This window comes from Stenella coeruleoalba (genome assembly GCF_951394435.1).
Source record: "Stenella coeruleoalba genome assembly, chromosome: 5".
NCBI classification, from domain to species: Eukaryota; Metazoa; Chordata; class Mammalia; order Artiodactyla; family Delphinidae; genus Stenella; species Stenella coeruleoalba.
Window position 1 is genome coordinate 77,451,303 of NC_137150.1, and position 16,347 is coordinate 77,467,649.

The window sequence follows — 16,347 nt, forward strand, 5'->3', positions numbered from 1 at the left end:
TCTGCTTGGAGTAGAAAGACAATGCAAGGGATGAGGATGGGAGGATTGCAATTTGAGAAAATAATATGCTACGTGGCAAAGAAGAACTCATCTAAAGTTCTGCAAACCAATCATCACTGATCAATAATCCTATAATCTGAGACCAGGATAACAGGTGGTGCCTGTTATCCACCTGAGGCTTTTCAATAACTTTTAAGATTAAGTGAATGATTTGGGCTTTTCTTTAATAAACCTCATAAAGCAAAAAAAAGCCTTAGATTATTGGGTACTTAATATCCAAACTATTTTAGAGACACCAGAATCTGAACACTTTTTAAAAACAGAGTAATACAAAGGCTTACTAATCTACAATGTCTCAGACTGAGTTGATTTTTCATTTTCTTCAATTTCTAAGGGAGCAAATGAGAAATATGCAATAAAATGCACCCACAAATTTCATTAACATTAGGGAAACCTTCAGAGGCAGCAACTCATATAGTCTGACATATAGGTGGGGTCTCAATATATAGTGTTGACAGACAAAAGGAAACAGATGGAAGGCTAGATAGAGGATAGAGAGCTTGCTTGCTATACCTCTAACCATGACAAGCCATCACATAAATGTATACAAGAGAATGTGGATGAACTAGCACAAAACCATTCCTATTACAAAAGTTAAAACAATGTAAAAAAATCTCAGAAAGTCTAGTGTTTTCTATGTTAGAGTATAAAGTTAGTCTTGGTTTTCTTTGAGAATAGATCAAGTCAGTATAAAAGGAAAAAGAAACTTAGGTTGAATGCTAAGAAATTTCTAACTCAAGGACTGAGAAAACTAGAGCATACAACAAAGAACTTGCATATTTATGTAAACAGTATTTGACAGCATTACTTTGATATATCTGAAAATTTTTGAAATGGGCAAAATTTTGATAAAGGCCTACCTGACCTAGTCTCTTTCTTTTCCAGTCCATTCCCTAAGTCATTGTTAAAATCACTCCCAAAGCACAAATCTAATCATGTTAGCTCTCTGCTGAAAAACCTCTAATGGTTCTCTAATACCTATGACATAATCTCAAAATTCTACATTACAACATAAAAGATTCTTTATAATCTGGTCCCAACCTACCTTTCCAGTCTCTACTCCTATCAATCATTTTTCATTATTCTGTAATTTACTACATTCATTCATTTATTCCACTTGTCCTTTCTCCATTTGGAGCCTTTCACATACTGTTCCTTTTGCCTAGAATATTCTACTCCTCTTATAACGGATGAAATTCCACTTGTCCTTTAAGTTTCAGCCCACATAGCATATGCTTTATGAAGCCTTTCAAGATTCCACCAGGCAGGGCTTCCCTGGTGGCGCAGTGGTTGGGAGTCCGCCTGCCGATGCGGGGAACGCGGGTTCGGGCCGCGGAGCAGCTGGGCCCGTGAGCCGTGGCCGCTGAGCCTGCGCGTCTGGGGCCTGTGCTCCGCGGCGGGAAGGACCGCGGCAGTGAGAGGCCCGCGTGCCGCAGGGAAAAAAAAAAAAAAAAAGATTCCACCAGGCAGAGTATCTAATTCCATTTATGTGCTTAAACAGAATTTTGTCTCTGTTCTAATCTATAGCACTAGATAGATGTTTATATGTCTGTCTGCTGTAACAGATTAGGACTACATGGCAGGGCATATGTTATTATTCCTAGTTTGGAGAACAAAATCTGGCTCATAATAGTGATTTAATAAATATCTGTTTAGACCTCCAATTGTTTCAAATCATTTAATATGATAGTTCTTGAAACTTACAAAGTAAATTTTAAGAGTTTAAGATTGTTTTACTTAAGATAGTTTAAAATATGATTTTTTTTGCTTTGCTATATTTATTAATTTTTTAACTGACTGCCACTACATGAATTGTACAATCATTTTCATTTAAATTTAGTGGAAATCCTGTAAAAACATCTATTTAGTTTAAATATATGGAAATACTCACTTCTATATTTGGTAGAGTAATTGTCACCTGTTCACCTTTGCCGACTTCAAGCTCTCCTTCACAAGAAGTGTCAATAGAAGCAGGTTTGAAGTCATCTAAAAATAGATATAGATACTGGTTTTTATAAGATGGAAGAATACCTGAATACCTGGGTATCAAAAATATGAGCATGTTTCAGAGTGATAAATCATTTTTCAATAGCCAGTAATTAAAAAGGCTTAGAAGAGTCTTAATATTGCAAACAAACAAAATACAATCCAGATTATTTGTGTATGTATAATTCTGAGAGAAAAAGAAATAGCTACACTCTAAAACAGTATTCCTCACTTCATGATCCCTTGGGATCCTGTTTAGATCAAGATGAACTAGACTACGATGTTCCACTGCTAAAAATGAAATAATGTCAGTATCTTGACAATTTTCTAAAAACCAATATCAGTAGAACATCTTCAATTTTCAGTTTTTTTCCTCCCCTAAATTTTTCTTAAACCACCTTGGGCTCCTACTACCACTTGTCTGCTGTCCTAGCAGAATACAAAATGAATGAAAACACAGCAAACACACATTCATGGGGAAAATTTAAAGAAAACTTATTCAGTTTAACAGCTTGAGTTTTTCATGGATACATACACCACTAAAAGATGTGTAAATTTAACCAAATCTGCCACTTCAGAAGAAATTAAAATAAGTTTTCATTTTGAATTAGATTATAATTCAACTGATGTCATTAAAATATATCACCTAGAGGGAACACAGGGTGCTAAGATATTTCACATACTGAGCAAGTTTAAAAACCTCTAAGATATGAAAGTCACTTAAAAATAATTCACATCAATATACATCAATGACTAATAAGAACCTGCTGTATAAAAAATAAATAAAATAAAATTCAAAAAATATATATATATACATCAATGACTGAAAATAATTCTGATACAGAATTCCTTTGCTGTTGCCAGGTTATCTTCTGGTTTCTTTTAAATAGAGGCTGGTAATCCAGATTTTTGTATAAAAGATCTTGATTTTTAGGTATTTACAACCAAATCATGTTAAAACAACAACTGTGTGGGTCAAAAAAAGCATCTCTAAAGTCAAAATCAGCTGATAGGATGTAAATCTATAACCTCTGTTTTAGTGTTTAAAAACAGATTTTTTTTCTTTATATCATTACTTCTGATCTTCACAACTCTCTGAATTGAATATTCTCACCCATATTTTACTGATGGTGAACTCCTCTAAAGTAACGAAGCCAGTAAAAGATAAGCGAGGAACTCAAGCCACACACTCTACCCAGCCCATATTATATAGCCTCTTTGCCTTAGATCCACAGTTCCAAACTTTTGTGTATATGCATGTGTCTGGAGGGGTGGTGTTAGGAGATGAGGGATAGTCATAAGTCCCTATCGGAATCTGATGAAAATTATAGACCAGCTACAGATCCTCTCTGTATAAAAATGCATATATGGGGACTTCCCTGGTGGCGCAGTGGTTAAGAATCCGCCTGCCAATGCAGGGGACACGGGTTTGAGCCCTGGTCCAGGAAGATTCCACATGCCGCAGAGCAACTAAGCCCATGTGCCACAACTACTGAGTCTGCACTCTACAGCCCACGAGCCACAACTATTGAGCCCGTGTGCACAACTACTGAAGCCCGTGCACCTAGAGCCCATACTCCACAACAAGGGAAGCGAAGCCACCGCAATGAGAAGCCCGCACACTGCAATGAAGTGTTGCTCGATGCAACTAGAGAAAAGTTGCTCGATGCAACTAGAGAAAAGTGTTGCTCGATGCAACTAGAGAAAAGCCCGCATGCAGCAACAAAGACCCAATGCAGCCAAAAATAAAAAAATTAATTAACTTTTAAAAAAGTAATACATGCTTAAAATATGCATATATGAATATACATATCAAATTCTATATAATTTCAAGGGATTCACAAGCCCTTGAAGCCTATGCATAAATGCCTATAGTATATGTGATACCAATAACAGACAGAAATGTACTCAAAATATCTGTAGGTTTGCTTAATGAGCTGGAATTTATAACCAGTAAGTCCATCAAAACTATTCTGAACCTATTTATATTTCTAATTATTATTGTTAGAATAAATTGCACATTTTATTACTTGTTATATTAAGTAGCGTTGTCTTTTATTTACCTTCACACAAGAAATTTCTTTTTAAGTATACAAATTTTGAGATTCAAGGGGTTAAATATAGCTCTAGAACTACAGAATTTGTTGAATAATCTCATGTTCATGCTTTCCATATGTTTTCTAATGTCAAATGTATTCTCTTCTAAGTTGGAATGATTCCAGACTAAATAGTTTATTTCTTTTGGTTCTTCTTGGTTTGGAAGCCTCACCACTAATTTTATCGTTTATTTTCTCTGGATTTCCTTCATTTATGTTATTTTCTTCAGATTTACAATACAATTACTTATATTACATAAAGAGTGGAAAAACATTTCCTGCCTTATTCTCAACACTTTTCCTATCATTGTTGATCACTTCTCTGACTATTTTGGCTGTAGCATCACACAATGTCAATATCTTCACAAAAGAGTCCACAATTAGTAACATAAATTTATTTCCTGGGATCTGAACTAATTCAACTAACTCCAAAACCCATACCCTTTCCAGTATACCACACTAATCAGAGAACATTAATTGTAAATATAATTTCAATCCTATTTTTCATTAGTGTACTTTCTAATGTGTGCCCATACCAAAGCTTAACAACCAGTTTTTTGGGAGTGGCGCCACTTGGTGCCTCAGACAATCTTCCTGTAGTCACTGTCCATGAGCTCATCATTTCATGACAGGAAAAAATGGTGTCATTTACAAACTTAGGAATTTCAATCTTTATTCCCTTATCTGGTTATAAATTGTAAAACTAGTACTAGCTCAAATCCAAAATTTATTCTAATGGGTCCTATTGCTCAAACTCTTCTACCCAGTGAAGCATCTGCTGTTAAGCATTAAGTTTATCATTTACAGAACATCCCACGTCTTCCCTACCACATGCCAGACTATGTTTTTGATAGGTTTTACTGCCAAGCCCTGATAAATGCTTTTTTTTTTTTTTTGCAGTACGCGGGCCTCTCACCGTTGTGGCCTCTCCCGTTGCGGAGCACAGGCTCCGGACGCACGGGCCCAGCCGCTCCGCGGCATGTGGGATCTTCCCAGACCGGGGCATGAACGCATCCCCTGCATCGGCAGGCGGACTCTCAACCACTGCACCACCAGGGAAGCCCGATAAATGCTTTTTGAAAGTCTAGGTAAAGTACATTTATTGGCACTCTGCATACACACATGAATATAACCCTTCAATAATAATGGTGACTACTATTTATTCTCTACCATGCACCAAAAACTGTGCTAAGTTGTTTATACTATCTTACTTAATCCTGAAACTCTGAAATGTAGATATTACAATTTCCATTTTACATTTAAGAAAACTGAGACTGAAAGCTTCGAGAATATTACCAAAGTTACATTACACATATAGGTGGTGGAGGTCAGAATTCACATCCAGGTTTTTCCAAAACCTCAGTGTATTGAACAGGCATCATTACCCAAGTACATAAAGATAGAATACTACTTTCTCCCAGGTAACATTGATTTGTTATAAATTAGGTCCACCCTGAAGGGGATTAAGAAGTACAAGCCTCCAGTTACATAAGAAACAAGTCATGGGGATATAATATACAGCATAAGGAACATGGTCAATAATATTGTAATAACTTTGTATGGGGACAGATGGTTACTAGACTTATCTTGGTGATCATTTCATAATGTATGCAAATGTCAAATCATTATGTAGGAAACCTGAAACTCACATAATATTGTATGCCAACTATGTTTCAATAAAAAAAATTTTAAATAAATAAATGTCATGCTAAAATATATTTGAACCATCCTTACAAATTATCATGATACTTTCAATATATATCTTTACAGCCTTACCTGTTAAAAAAAACTTAGAAGATTTAGAAAGATATTTACATTTAGTGAATGAATGAAAGCTTCAAGCATTATATAAAACTGATATTGAAAATACTGTATTTTTCACATACCTATCAATTTAAGGGCAGTTCATAATTTTAATAAAAAATGATAGAATGGCTGAATTTATTGCTTCATTCTATAGATAAGATGAGCTCAGCAACTTAAAGTGAATTGTCTATTTTACATGTTAATAAAAAGTTGAAATTAATGTATTATCTGTGTGTATTTCTGTTCTTTATTACAGAGCTTAAACATGAGTATATTTTTCTGAAAATAGAAACAAAGTTCTTCTTCAGTTCCCTGAGGAAAAAACATATCTTTATATGTAGTAGTGATAATTAAAAATACTAAACATTTTTGGTTTTCAGAAAGAAAAATGTGCAATTTTTTAAAAAAAAATAAATAAATCATATCCACCTGCCTGTATGAAACTCTATAGTTTCCATCCCTCACTCTGAGTCCTTAAGGATGAGAATCATATGGGAAATGAACCTATCCTCAAGGATAATGATTGGTTTTCTTTTAATAAATCTAGAAAGGTTCTGTCTGCTTCAACAAGAATAAAACTAAGGGCTGAAAACCTTTCTGATGTCTTCCACAGGACTAAAGGTGTATTCAAACATTTGGGGTTTTTGTAGTTATTATTATTGTTGTTTTGTTTATTTTCATTCTTGTAACAGGATCACCCGATACTCTGATTCTGAAGACACGATTCCAGCATTTTGAGAACTTTTATAAATAAAAGGCTTTGAAGCACCTGCAAAGTGCTTTTCGAAGGCTATTTCTTATTCACTTAATTTGGGGCTTATGCCCTTAAAAAGAGACTATATACCCAAGTTACACGAAAATAGATTCTTGAGCAAATTTGTGTAATCTCAAATCTTATCATTAAAAAAACTGATACTAAGATTACTGCATACCTGAGAAAGAAGAGGAAAGGAGAGGGAAGTTATTACTTGAGAGAAAGGCATGGAGAAACCAGGTAAGAACTATATCATACTTCTGAAAAATGGGGCTGAAGAAGGAGAGAAACTGCACAGCCAGCACTAGCTGTTTCAAGGTCTTAGACCACAAAGTATGGTAAAGAAGGGACAGTGTTGAAGATCTGTTTGCAGATATCACCCCCATTTATTCTATCAACCGGATATTAATTTTGCTTAATAAAATCCTTTCATAAAATGTAAATATATCCTTGGAGAGTTAAACTTATTGGTTCTTCATACCTTTACTCTGAGTTACTGTAATTAGATTGTGTACAACTTAAGTAAACTTTTGGAGAATGTGAGTTTTAATTGAAACATGGAACACTTCAGAGTAAAAACCATAAAGATCTCTGAACAGTCTAAGGACAGAATGACTGAGAAGGGTGGAATGATGAGACACTAAGGAAGGGCAGGGCTAGAAAGAGGAAGTGAAAAAATACCTACTTTACAATTTGGCCACAGAAAAATAAGAGGTTATGATTCAATGATCTCAAAGTTTCCTTCCCACTCTATAATTCTATGAGGGCTATTATGCAAAAAATGAATGTTTTACATACCAAATCATAATATACTATATTTTCCTTCCTGGAATCTACACCATCCAACTATTAAAGCATCCAACTATTGAAGCAGAACTGAGGTAGCCTCAATAACATAAAAGAGAAAAATGTATCAAAACTAGTTCCAGAGGACAAAGGGAAACCAAAAGGAGAAATCACAGGGGGTAAATATCTAATAAATTCATAACACACCCTTCAGTACAGTGATAATCAGTATTTGATAAGTGACTGAATGAAATCAGGGGTCCAAAAGAGATACAGATTATTAGAATCGTCCAGAATATTTCTCCAGGAACACAGTAAATAAGAACCCTCATCAGTCAGACACCAAAAGTGAAGAAAGGAGAGAATGTTTTCCTACCAACCTAAAGGCATTTTCATCAGCCAGACACCAAAAGTTAAGAAGGGAGAGAATGTTTCCCTACCAACCTAAAGGCATTTTCCCTTCCCATTTCCCTTTGCCCCCTTCCATTTGTCACCTTATTACAGCTGTTCCTTGAATAACACGCACCGGTCTGCACCGCACGGGTCCACTTACATGAGGATTTTTTCCATTAAATAGAGTATCTGTATTTTCATCTTACAGATCTTTAAATTAACGAAGTGTGGGGAAAAGTCTGTGTTCCATTAGAGATCACAATACGTGTAATGAAAAAAACTACAGAGTTTGAGTCCTGATTCTACCCAAACGGCTTCAGCTTCGGGATCTTGGGTGAGTCATGTATCGATTCCTTCGTTTTTGAGGCAGAGATAGCAGTCCGTGGATTTTCCACTGCGCGGGGTCGACGTCCCTAACCCCTGCGTTGTTCAAGGGTCAACTGTATACTTTCCTTACCACCTCTGCATGATCCGCCAGTCACGTCTGCCTCCACCCATAGTCACCCCTGTAGACCTCCTCCACAAAGCGTCCCTTTCTACCTGCTGGTCTTACCTAAATCTCTCTGCTCAGAATTACCCACACCTGCTCGACCAGGCTGCTTCCACCGGTCCCCTAGCACTCCGGACAGGGCAGCGGGTCGCGCTGGGCACCGCATTCTCCCATAGAATAAGGGGTGGGGGCCTCTGTTCGAACACGACTTGGAGAGAGTTGTGCTTCCGCACCCCCATACCCAGAGCTCCCCCCAGTTTCCCCGGGGGTCGTCCTCACTCACAGCGCACAGTGTGGAAGGCGCAGCGCGGCTGCTTCTCAAAACTCTCCCCTAACTTGAGAACCCGCTCGCGACTGTCAATATGCGAAGTTCCCGCGATTCCATTCATCATTCTCCTCCGGCTCCAACTCTGCTTCGGCCACCGACGCTCACTACCCTCTGCCAACTCAGCCTGAAGAACAGGCGCTCGGCCGCCGCGGGCGTGGCCACCATAGCCTCCGCCCCGCGGCCGACAGGCGCGGTCCCACCCGGCCTCTCGCGTGCTGATTGGCCTCCTGGAGATTGGCGCCCCGCCCCTTGGCCCCGAGGCTCCTGGTCCTGAAGCCAGGCTCCATTTCCCAAGTTGCGACGCACGCAGACCCCGGCACGCCGCGTTTCTGAGGTGCGCGGTGGGGGCGGGGTTATTCGGCGGAGCAGCGTGAAGCAGGACTGAGGTAGCCGACCTGACTGGGCGGCTGGGGAAGGAGGGTGCCCCGGGATACCGGGAGGCCCGGACCGCAGGCTTCTGGACCAAGCGACCCGTCTTGTAGGAGCTCTTAAAGGGAGAATCGGCCTCCTCCACGCCTTTTCTGTGGAGATCTGGTGTGGAAACTGAGGCGGGGGAGGGGCGGAGCCTGGGCACTAGGCCTGATGTCTTGTCCAAGGCCAGATAGCACGAAAGCCGGCTCTAGAATCCGGAGTAGAGACGCCCGTGGCCTCAGAGACGCGGTCGGTGGACCTGACTGAAGGCGACGCCGTTGCCTCAGCAATCGTTTTTTGACCTTATGTTCCAGAGGAAGTTCCTGGTGGTATAAGGACTGGGATAGAGGGAGGAGGGTGAAGTGGGGCGGGTAAAAAAGTTTCAGAGTTTGGAACTGCAGATATTTAGGATTACTTGCAGCTGGAATCCATTGGGTTACCTTCTTTATCTTCTTCACAGTGATCTGTGGCGGCGGTAACGGCACGGCCCTGAAGACCGAATTCCCAAAAGATCAAGGCCAGACCTTGTGCTCTGGCAGCAGGGTAATAGCATTAATAATTGAAAAATAATTGTCTTTTTTTTCATTTTTTCTGTCAAAAGTTCGTGAGTTTAAGGGTAAAGATGAGAGAAGTGCTGTATTAGAAGAGAAGCATCCAAGAGAAGGTTTACAAATGGTTGCCATAACGGTGGTTTTTCAGGGTAATTACGTAATCCGAAAACTTTCTTACTTAACTGCTACCGTCGCCAGGTTTGTAATTTATTGTTCCAGGCAGGTAGATGAATGTGTCTCTCGCAGCCTATCCGCTTGTCCAAATTCTACTCTTTTAAGGCGGACTAAGACTGTTCCCTGAGGTAGTTAAGCGCTCGGGTTCTAAAGCCAGAATCTTTGGGTTTGAACCCCAGCTTCATACTCTGTACAGTATGACTTTGTGCAAACCAAAGTTAAGGATACTGATCATTAAAATGGGAGGAAAAAATAATAGTACTTATTATACCTTACAGTTGTTGAGAGGATTAAATTAGGACAAGAAAGCATTGAAAACAATTCATGGGATAAAGTAAAAGCTCTCTGAATGGTTATTATTTCTGAGACTTTACTGTCATGCAACATTTTAGGGCCATCTTTGGTGGTTGCCTTCTTTTCTAAACCTTGAATTACTCTAGGAGGTAGGAATTATTATTTTGTTTACAGGTAAGAAAGCTTGTTCATGGAAACCCTGTCCTCTGTGGTCTTTATTCTTATCATCTGTGTCACCTATTTGGCATGTAATGTATTTTACATAATTATTTTATTTTACATATGTGCGTATATAGGTCTGTGTGTATACTTTTCTTTCCTAACCAGAATGTGAGCAGGAAATCTGTCCTATATAAAATCTTTGTGAACCTTGGGTCTATCATAGAGCCCTACGCATGTTTGGTGGTGGTGATGATGTTTTAGTGATGTTTTATTATATTAGCCAGAGGGGAAAAACAGTGTTGTGAATCTATTTTACTTTAAAAAGGCTTTCAACCGGAAGTCTGAGGTTTCCATTTATAACCAGGAGAAAAGCAGAGCATCAAGAAGTTGAGGTTTTGGAATACCCAAAGTTTGTGCATTTATTCATTGTTTCAACATATATAAATACTAAGTACCTACCACGTGCCAAGTGCTAGTTTAGCCTCTGGGAATATAACAGTGAACCAAAGAGGTAAGAAGGCAGCCACCAAGGATGGTATGAGTTTTGCCCTTGTGAAGCTTACCTTCTAATGTGAATTTTCTCTAAACATACATCTAAATGAAATATGTTGTACTAGCCCAGGAAGAAACAAATAGACTAATGGACTAAATAGAATCTAAAAATATACCCAAGTGACATTTCAGATTGCTTCTCTTGTATCCATTCATGATAAATTATCTCAGAAATTTATGATAGCTATGTGCATTTGTTCTTTTTACACCAATCTGTAACCTCATCTGACGTTATAGCTTCCTATCTTAAACCACTCACAAAAATAACTTACATTTGTATTGAAGATATAAATAAAGTATGTTTTTGAAGATATAAGTAAAACAAAATAATAAAAACAGTAGAAAAAATTAGATTATATTTTAGCTCTTAGGGTAGGGAGGACCTTTCTAAGCATGACACCAAAGGCAAAGTCATAGAGGGAAGATTGTTATACTTGACTACATAAAAATTGTAAAACTACGGTAAAACCATAATCAAGCTTTAATAAATAAACGACAGATGAGGATAAAGTGTTTATAGCCAATATAAAAGATAAAGGGTGTATATCCATGTATGAAAAACTTAAAGCTTCTACAAAAGAATAAGATAAGCCAATAGAAAAATTGTTGAGGGATGTGAAGAGAAAATATATAAAAGAATAAATGGCCAGTGAACATGCAACGTGCTGAACCTCCCTAATAAAGAAATAGAAATTAAAACAAGATGATTGGGCTTCCCTGGTGGCGCAGTGGTTGAGGGTCCGCCTGCTGGTGCAGGGGACGCGGGCTTGTGCCCCGGTCCGGGAAGATCCCACATGCCGCGGAGCGGCTGGGCCCGCTCGTCCGGAGCCTGTGCTCCGCAACGGGAGAGGCCACGACAGTGAGAGACCCGCGTACCGCAAAATAAAAAACAAAAAAACCAAAACAAGATGATACCATTTTTCACCTAGCGGATTGACAAAAATATAAAATATAATATTAGGTACTATTGAAGGCATAGTAAAGCGAGCACCCTCATACATTGTTGGTGGAAGTATAAATTGGAACACCCATTTTGGAGAAAAATTTGGTATCTAATCAAAAATTTTAAAATATGTGTCCTGCCACCCAGCCATCTGACTGCAAGGGAAAAATTCATCCCACAGAGTACTATCATGAGTACCTAAGACATATACTTTGATATTCATTGCAGCATTGCTTGTACTAGCATACACTCTGAATGACTTCCAGTAGAGGAGATGTTTAAATATGTTTTGATACTCTCTTACAAAGGAAACATAGCATAATGCAGCCATTGGAAAGAATGAGATAACTATATCCACTCTCCTAGAAAGTTTATGTGCCAAGAGTTGTGCTGGGCTTTCTTTAAAAATGTTTCCAGAAAACTTGTTTTTTAATGATCTGTAGTTTACCTAAAAAGGAATGATTTTTGGATCCTGTATTATGGCCAACTCTTTTTTTTAAAAATATTTTATTTATTTATTTACCTTATTTTTGGCTGCATCAAGTCTTAGTTGCAACATGTGGGATCTTTCGTTGCGGCACGGAAGCTCTTCGTGCCGGCATGCAGGCTTCTCTCTAGTCATGGCCTGCACATTTTCTCTCTCGTTGTGGCGTGGGCTGCAGAGCGTGTGGGCTCTGTAGTTTGCGGCACGCGGGCTCTCTAGTTGAGGCGTGTGGGCTCAGTAGTTGTGGTGTGTGGGCTTAGTTGCCCCACGGCTTGTGGGATCTTAGTTCCCCAACCAGGGATCGAACTTGCAAGCCCTGCATTGGAAGGTGGATTCTTTACCACTGGACCACCAGGGAAGTCCCCAACTCTTTAATATAAAGGGTGAACTGTGGTGCCAGTTATGAAGAATAATAGCTTAAAAAGTGAGAAGTAGGTTATTTGGGAATATGTTTTGTGTTTCTTTACTCTTTTATGTGGGAAGGAATATAATGAACATTGTAATGGAAATTGGATTCATACTGATCTGGATTTGAATACTGACTCCACCACATGCTGGTGGAACCGTGACAAGTTTCTTAACTTCTTCAAACTTTACTTTTTTTTAATCTATAAAATGTAGGTGATTAAAGGCTCTACCTCATAGTCCTGTTGTGAGGATTAAATGAGATAATGCATATGAAAGCACTTAGCACAGTGCTTAATTCATAGTAAGCACTTAATATATGTTAGTGTTTATTATAAATAAGTTAAGATTATACTTTTTTAAAAATGGTATCTTTGAGCTTTGAATGCCTTAATTAAAAGAATTTAATTTTCTTTAAATTTTTTAAAGAAAAGTTTTAGCAACAAATTGAATTGGGATGTGGATTTTTTTAAGATAATTGATTTATTCACTATGCTATTTATAAACAAGCTTTGGTTATCTTATAATAACATTTCTGAATTGTGTGTTGGGAATCCCCAGGACCAACTCCAGGTTTAGTAATTTGCTAGGAGGGCTCATAGTTCTCAGGATATAATCATAATCATAGCTATGATTTATTACACTAAAAGGATACAAAGGAAAATCGTCAAAGGGAGAAGGCAGATGAGGTGAAATTCAGAGGAGAACAGGTGCAAACTTCCAAGAGTCCTCTCCCAGCGGAGTCACATAGGACATGCTTAATTCCTCCTTCAGTGAGTTGTAGTAACACGTTGAAGTGTTGTTTACCAGGGATGCTCACTGGAGACTCAGTGACAAGAGTCTTTATTGGAGATGGTCATGTAGGCATCCTCTGCTACCGCATATCAGAATTCCAGACTTCAGGAAGGAAAGCAGGTGTTCAACATAAACCACATTGTTTTTACAAAGTTTAGGCCCAGTGAGCCAGTCATACTAGGAAATTGGTGGAAACCCTCCTGAAATCCAAGTTCCTAGACACCAGGCAAGGGCCAACCTTGTAAGAAGACCTTTAAAAAAGATATCAGTCTTAGGCCTGTATTAGCTCATTGCTGCACACTCGGTTTCTCTTTTATGATGAAAGAAAATTAACTCCTAACCTAGGATTGTTGTGCAGATTAGGGAGAGTGAATGTGAAGCACCAAGCACAGTTTCTGACTCTTAGAGAGTGCACAATAAACAGTACCTAGTGTAGCTGTTACAGTATGGTATAAGGGTCTTTGGCTCTTTTAGAGGTACACTAGTTGGAAAAACCAATTTCTCCCTATAAGGAAGAAATGAGAAAAATCTACCCTTCACTTCTTGAACCAAGCAAAGCTGCTGTCATTTATATTTCAAACATTATTTAGGGGGTGAATGTTTTAGGCTGTTGACCTTTATTTTTCTGATTTTGTCAAATATAGGTGGTATGAGAAATGAAGCCAATGGGTAGAGACCCAAGGATCTTATCTCTAGCTGCTGAAGTTGCAATAAGTCCTGAGCAGAATGTCCCTGTTATACTGTTGAAGTTAAAAGGTAAGAAAATCTTTTTGTGATCGGCTGACACTTTAACAAAACAAATTCCATCATGGGTACAATTTTAGCATTTGTTTTTAATTTGTTCAGTGAAATCTTAACACTGTGATAAAGCAGTGATTTCTTTTTCCTTTTTAATGTATTTTTAGTCATTATTCAACCTATAAAAATACGGATAACTCTTGGATTTATTGAGCAAAAATAAGTATATCTTATTTCCTTTTGCCTTAGAAATAATAAACAACACACCTTTTGGAAGCTCAGAGTTGAAGAAAGTCAAACAAGATATATATTGTTATGATCTCATTCAGTATTGCCTCTTGGTCCTCAGTCAAGATTGTTCTCGAATCCAGGGTGGTTGGACTACAATTTCCCAGCTTACACAGATATTAAGGTAAAATGAACAATAAATCAGCTTGTTGTTAAGGGATATAGTAGTAGATTCTTTTTTTTTTTTTTTTTTTTTGCGGTACGCGAGCCTCTCCCTGTTGTGGCCTCTCCCATTGCGGAGCACAGGCTCCGGACACGCAGGCTTAGCGGCCATGGCTCACGGGCCCAGCCACCCCGTGGCATGTGGGGTCTTCCCGGACCGGGGCACGAACCCGTGTCGCCTGCTTCGGCAGGCGGACTCTCAACCACTACGCCACCAGGGAAGCCTGAGTAGATTCTTAATTTCAACATTTGCTTTCTTTGCTTCATCTGGCTAACAAGCATTGGCATCCCATGGTATGTTATGGATGTACTTTGCCTTCATACTATATATTATTATTCCTAACTGTATTTGTGAATATTTCACTGTCAATTTCACTCCATAAGCTCTACGAAGATGGTGATCTTGTGCTCACCACTGAATCCCAAGGGCCTAATAGACTAAAGACTAAAGAATATTGAAGAAATAAATAGATTAAGGCACTGGCTTTATACTGGAAAAACTTACAGTAGACATGGGATGACAGTCATGTGGATTTATCATACAAGGCAGAATGAAATAGGTGCTGAAATGAAAGGCATAAGCAAAGGGCTGCAGAAGAAGAGATACAGAAACTTAATTTCACAGTGTATTGGTATAGCTGTCTCAACTGTATATTTCATTAAGTAACCCAAATCATGTCAATAAATTTAGAAGCAGCATTTACTGATCAGTAGATGCTAGATCAGCCATGCTAGAAATTTTGAGAAAAAGATCAAAATCTTTTTTCATATAGGAGGCAATAAAATAAATCAGGTGTTCTCAGTGTCTAAGCCACTTCCTAATTAAGTAACTGAAAATGCGCAGTACTAGTTGGATCTTAGCTTTTGAAACTGCTTATAATTAAACATAGATAAAGGCCAGATTCAAGGTATACAGTTAGGAAAAACAGTTAACACATGTAATATTTTTTAATACCTTAATTTTCAAGATTAATTATTTCCTTAAGTAAATAAAGCCTTATCTCTTTGTGTTGTTAGATATGTTAGCTCATGGAAATATTGATGGAGCTAGGCTCTCAGAAGTGGACTCCAAGTCTTAAGAAATCCCCATGTTTGTGAACGTACAAAAAATGTATTTCATTTATTAACATTTTCAATGAAAATAGTACTCTTAATTAACTTTAGAAACCAAAGGGAAAAGAGAAACTGGTACATGTGAGTGTAAGTCTATTGACCTTAGGAACTGATACGCAAAAAAAAAAAGACACTGAGCATTAGTCAGTTTTTAGTGTACTCAGTATGTAGTCACTGTTGCTTATCAGTGTCTGCACAAGCCTCTAACATCGATACTTACTTATTAGAGTACACACATAGAGACCATTCTTGGATTGGGGACTTTTTTTGGTATTAGTCTGTACAAATAATTCTTACCGTTGAGGCTTTTGAATATACTCGTTTTGTATCCAGGGGGTGACTTTATGTGTGGTTTCAAGAGGACCCATTTCTCTAAATAACCTTCTCTCTTTCAATGTATATTGTAAACTGTTCCTACTAGACTTTTTGCTGTCTCCTCTTCTGATGTAGGGAATGTGCAGTCAGATATTTTTCAGATTTTAGGAAAGTAGATCTGTTGGAAAAAATTGATTATCTGTCCCTTGTAGACTAATGCTACCCTAGCTATTTTTCAGCTATCTGATGTGTAAAATGTAT

General features: G+C 38.1%; 2 protein-coding genes across 5 annotated transcripts in view; one reads left to right on the forward strand and one right to left on the reverse strand.

Moving 5' to 3' along the window:
* Positions 1-8,830, reverse strand: part of EAF2 (ELL associated factor 2) — a 50,318-nt gene extending 41,488 nt beyond the window's left edge. Inside the window, exons 1-2 of one of the 3 annotated variants that reach the window (XM_079922096.1) lie at positions 8,655-8,830; positions 1,952-2,046 (exon numbers count right to left, since the gene is read on the reverse strand). In XM_079922096.1, the coding sequence (XP_079778222.1) occupies positions 1,952-2,046; positions 8,655-8,763 (204 nt within the window). In that variant the 5' untranslated portion in view covers positions 8,764-8,830. Of the gene's footprint in view, positions 1-1,951; positions 2,066-8,654 lie in introns of all 3 variants that reach the window. The other 2 variants (XM_079922098.1, XM_079922097.1) reach the window with 2 other exon arrangements.
* Positions 8,831-8,969: 139 nt separating this feature from the next.
* The window catches only part of IQCB1 (IQ motif containing B1), a 46,877-nt gene continuing 39,499 nt past the window's right edge, over positions 8,970-16,347 (forward strand). Inside the window, exons 1-4 of one of the 2 annotated variants that reach the window (XM_079922255.1) lie at positions 8,970-9,085; positions 9,571-9,653; positions 14,115-14,226; positions 14,458-14,620. In XM_079922255.1, the coding sequence (XP_079778381.1) occupies positions 14,127-14,226; positions 14,458-14,620 (263 nt within the window). In that variant the 5' untranslated portion in view covers positions 8,970-9,085; positions 9,571-9,653; positions 14,115-14,126. Of the gene's footprint in view, positions 9,086-9,144; positions 9,440-9,570; positions 9,654-14,114; positions 14,227-14,457; positions 14,621-16,347 lie in introns of those variants that run through there. The other variant, XM_079922256.1, reaches the window with a different exon arrangement.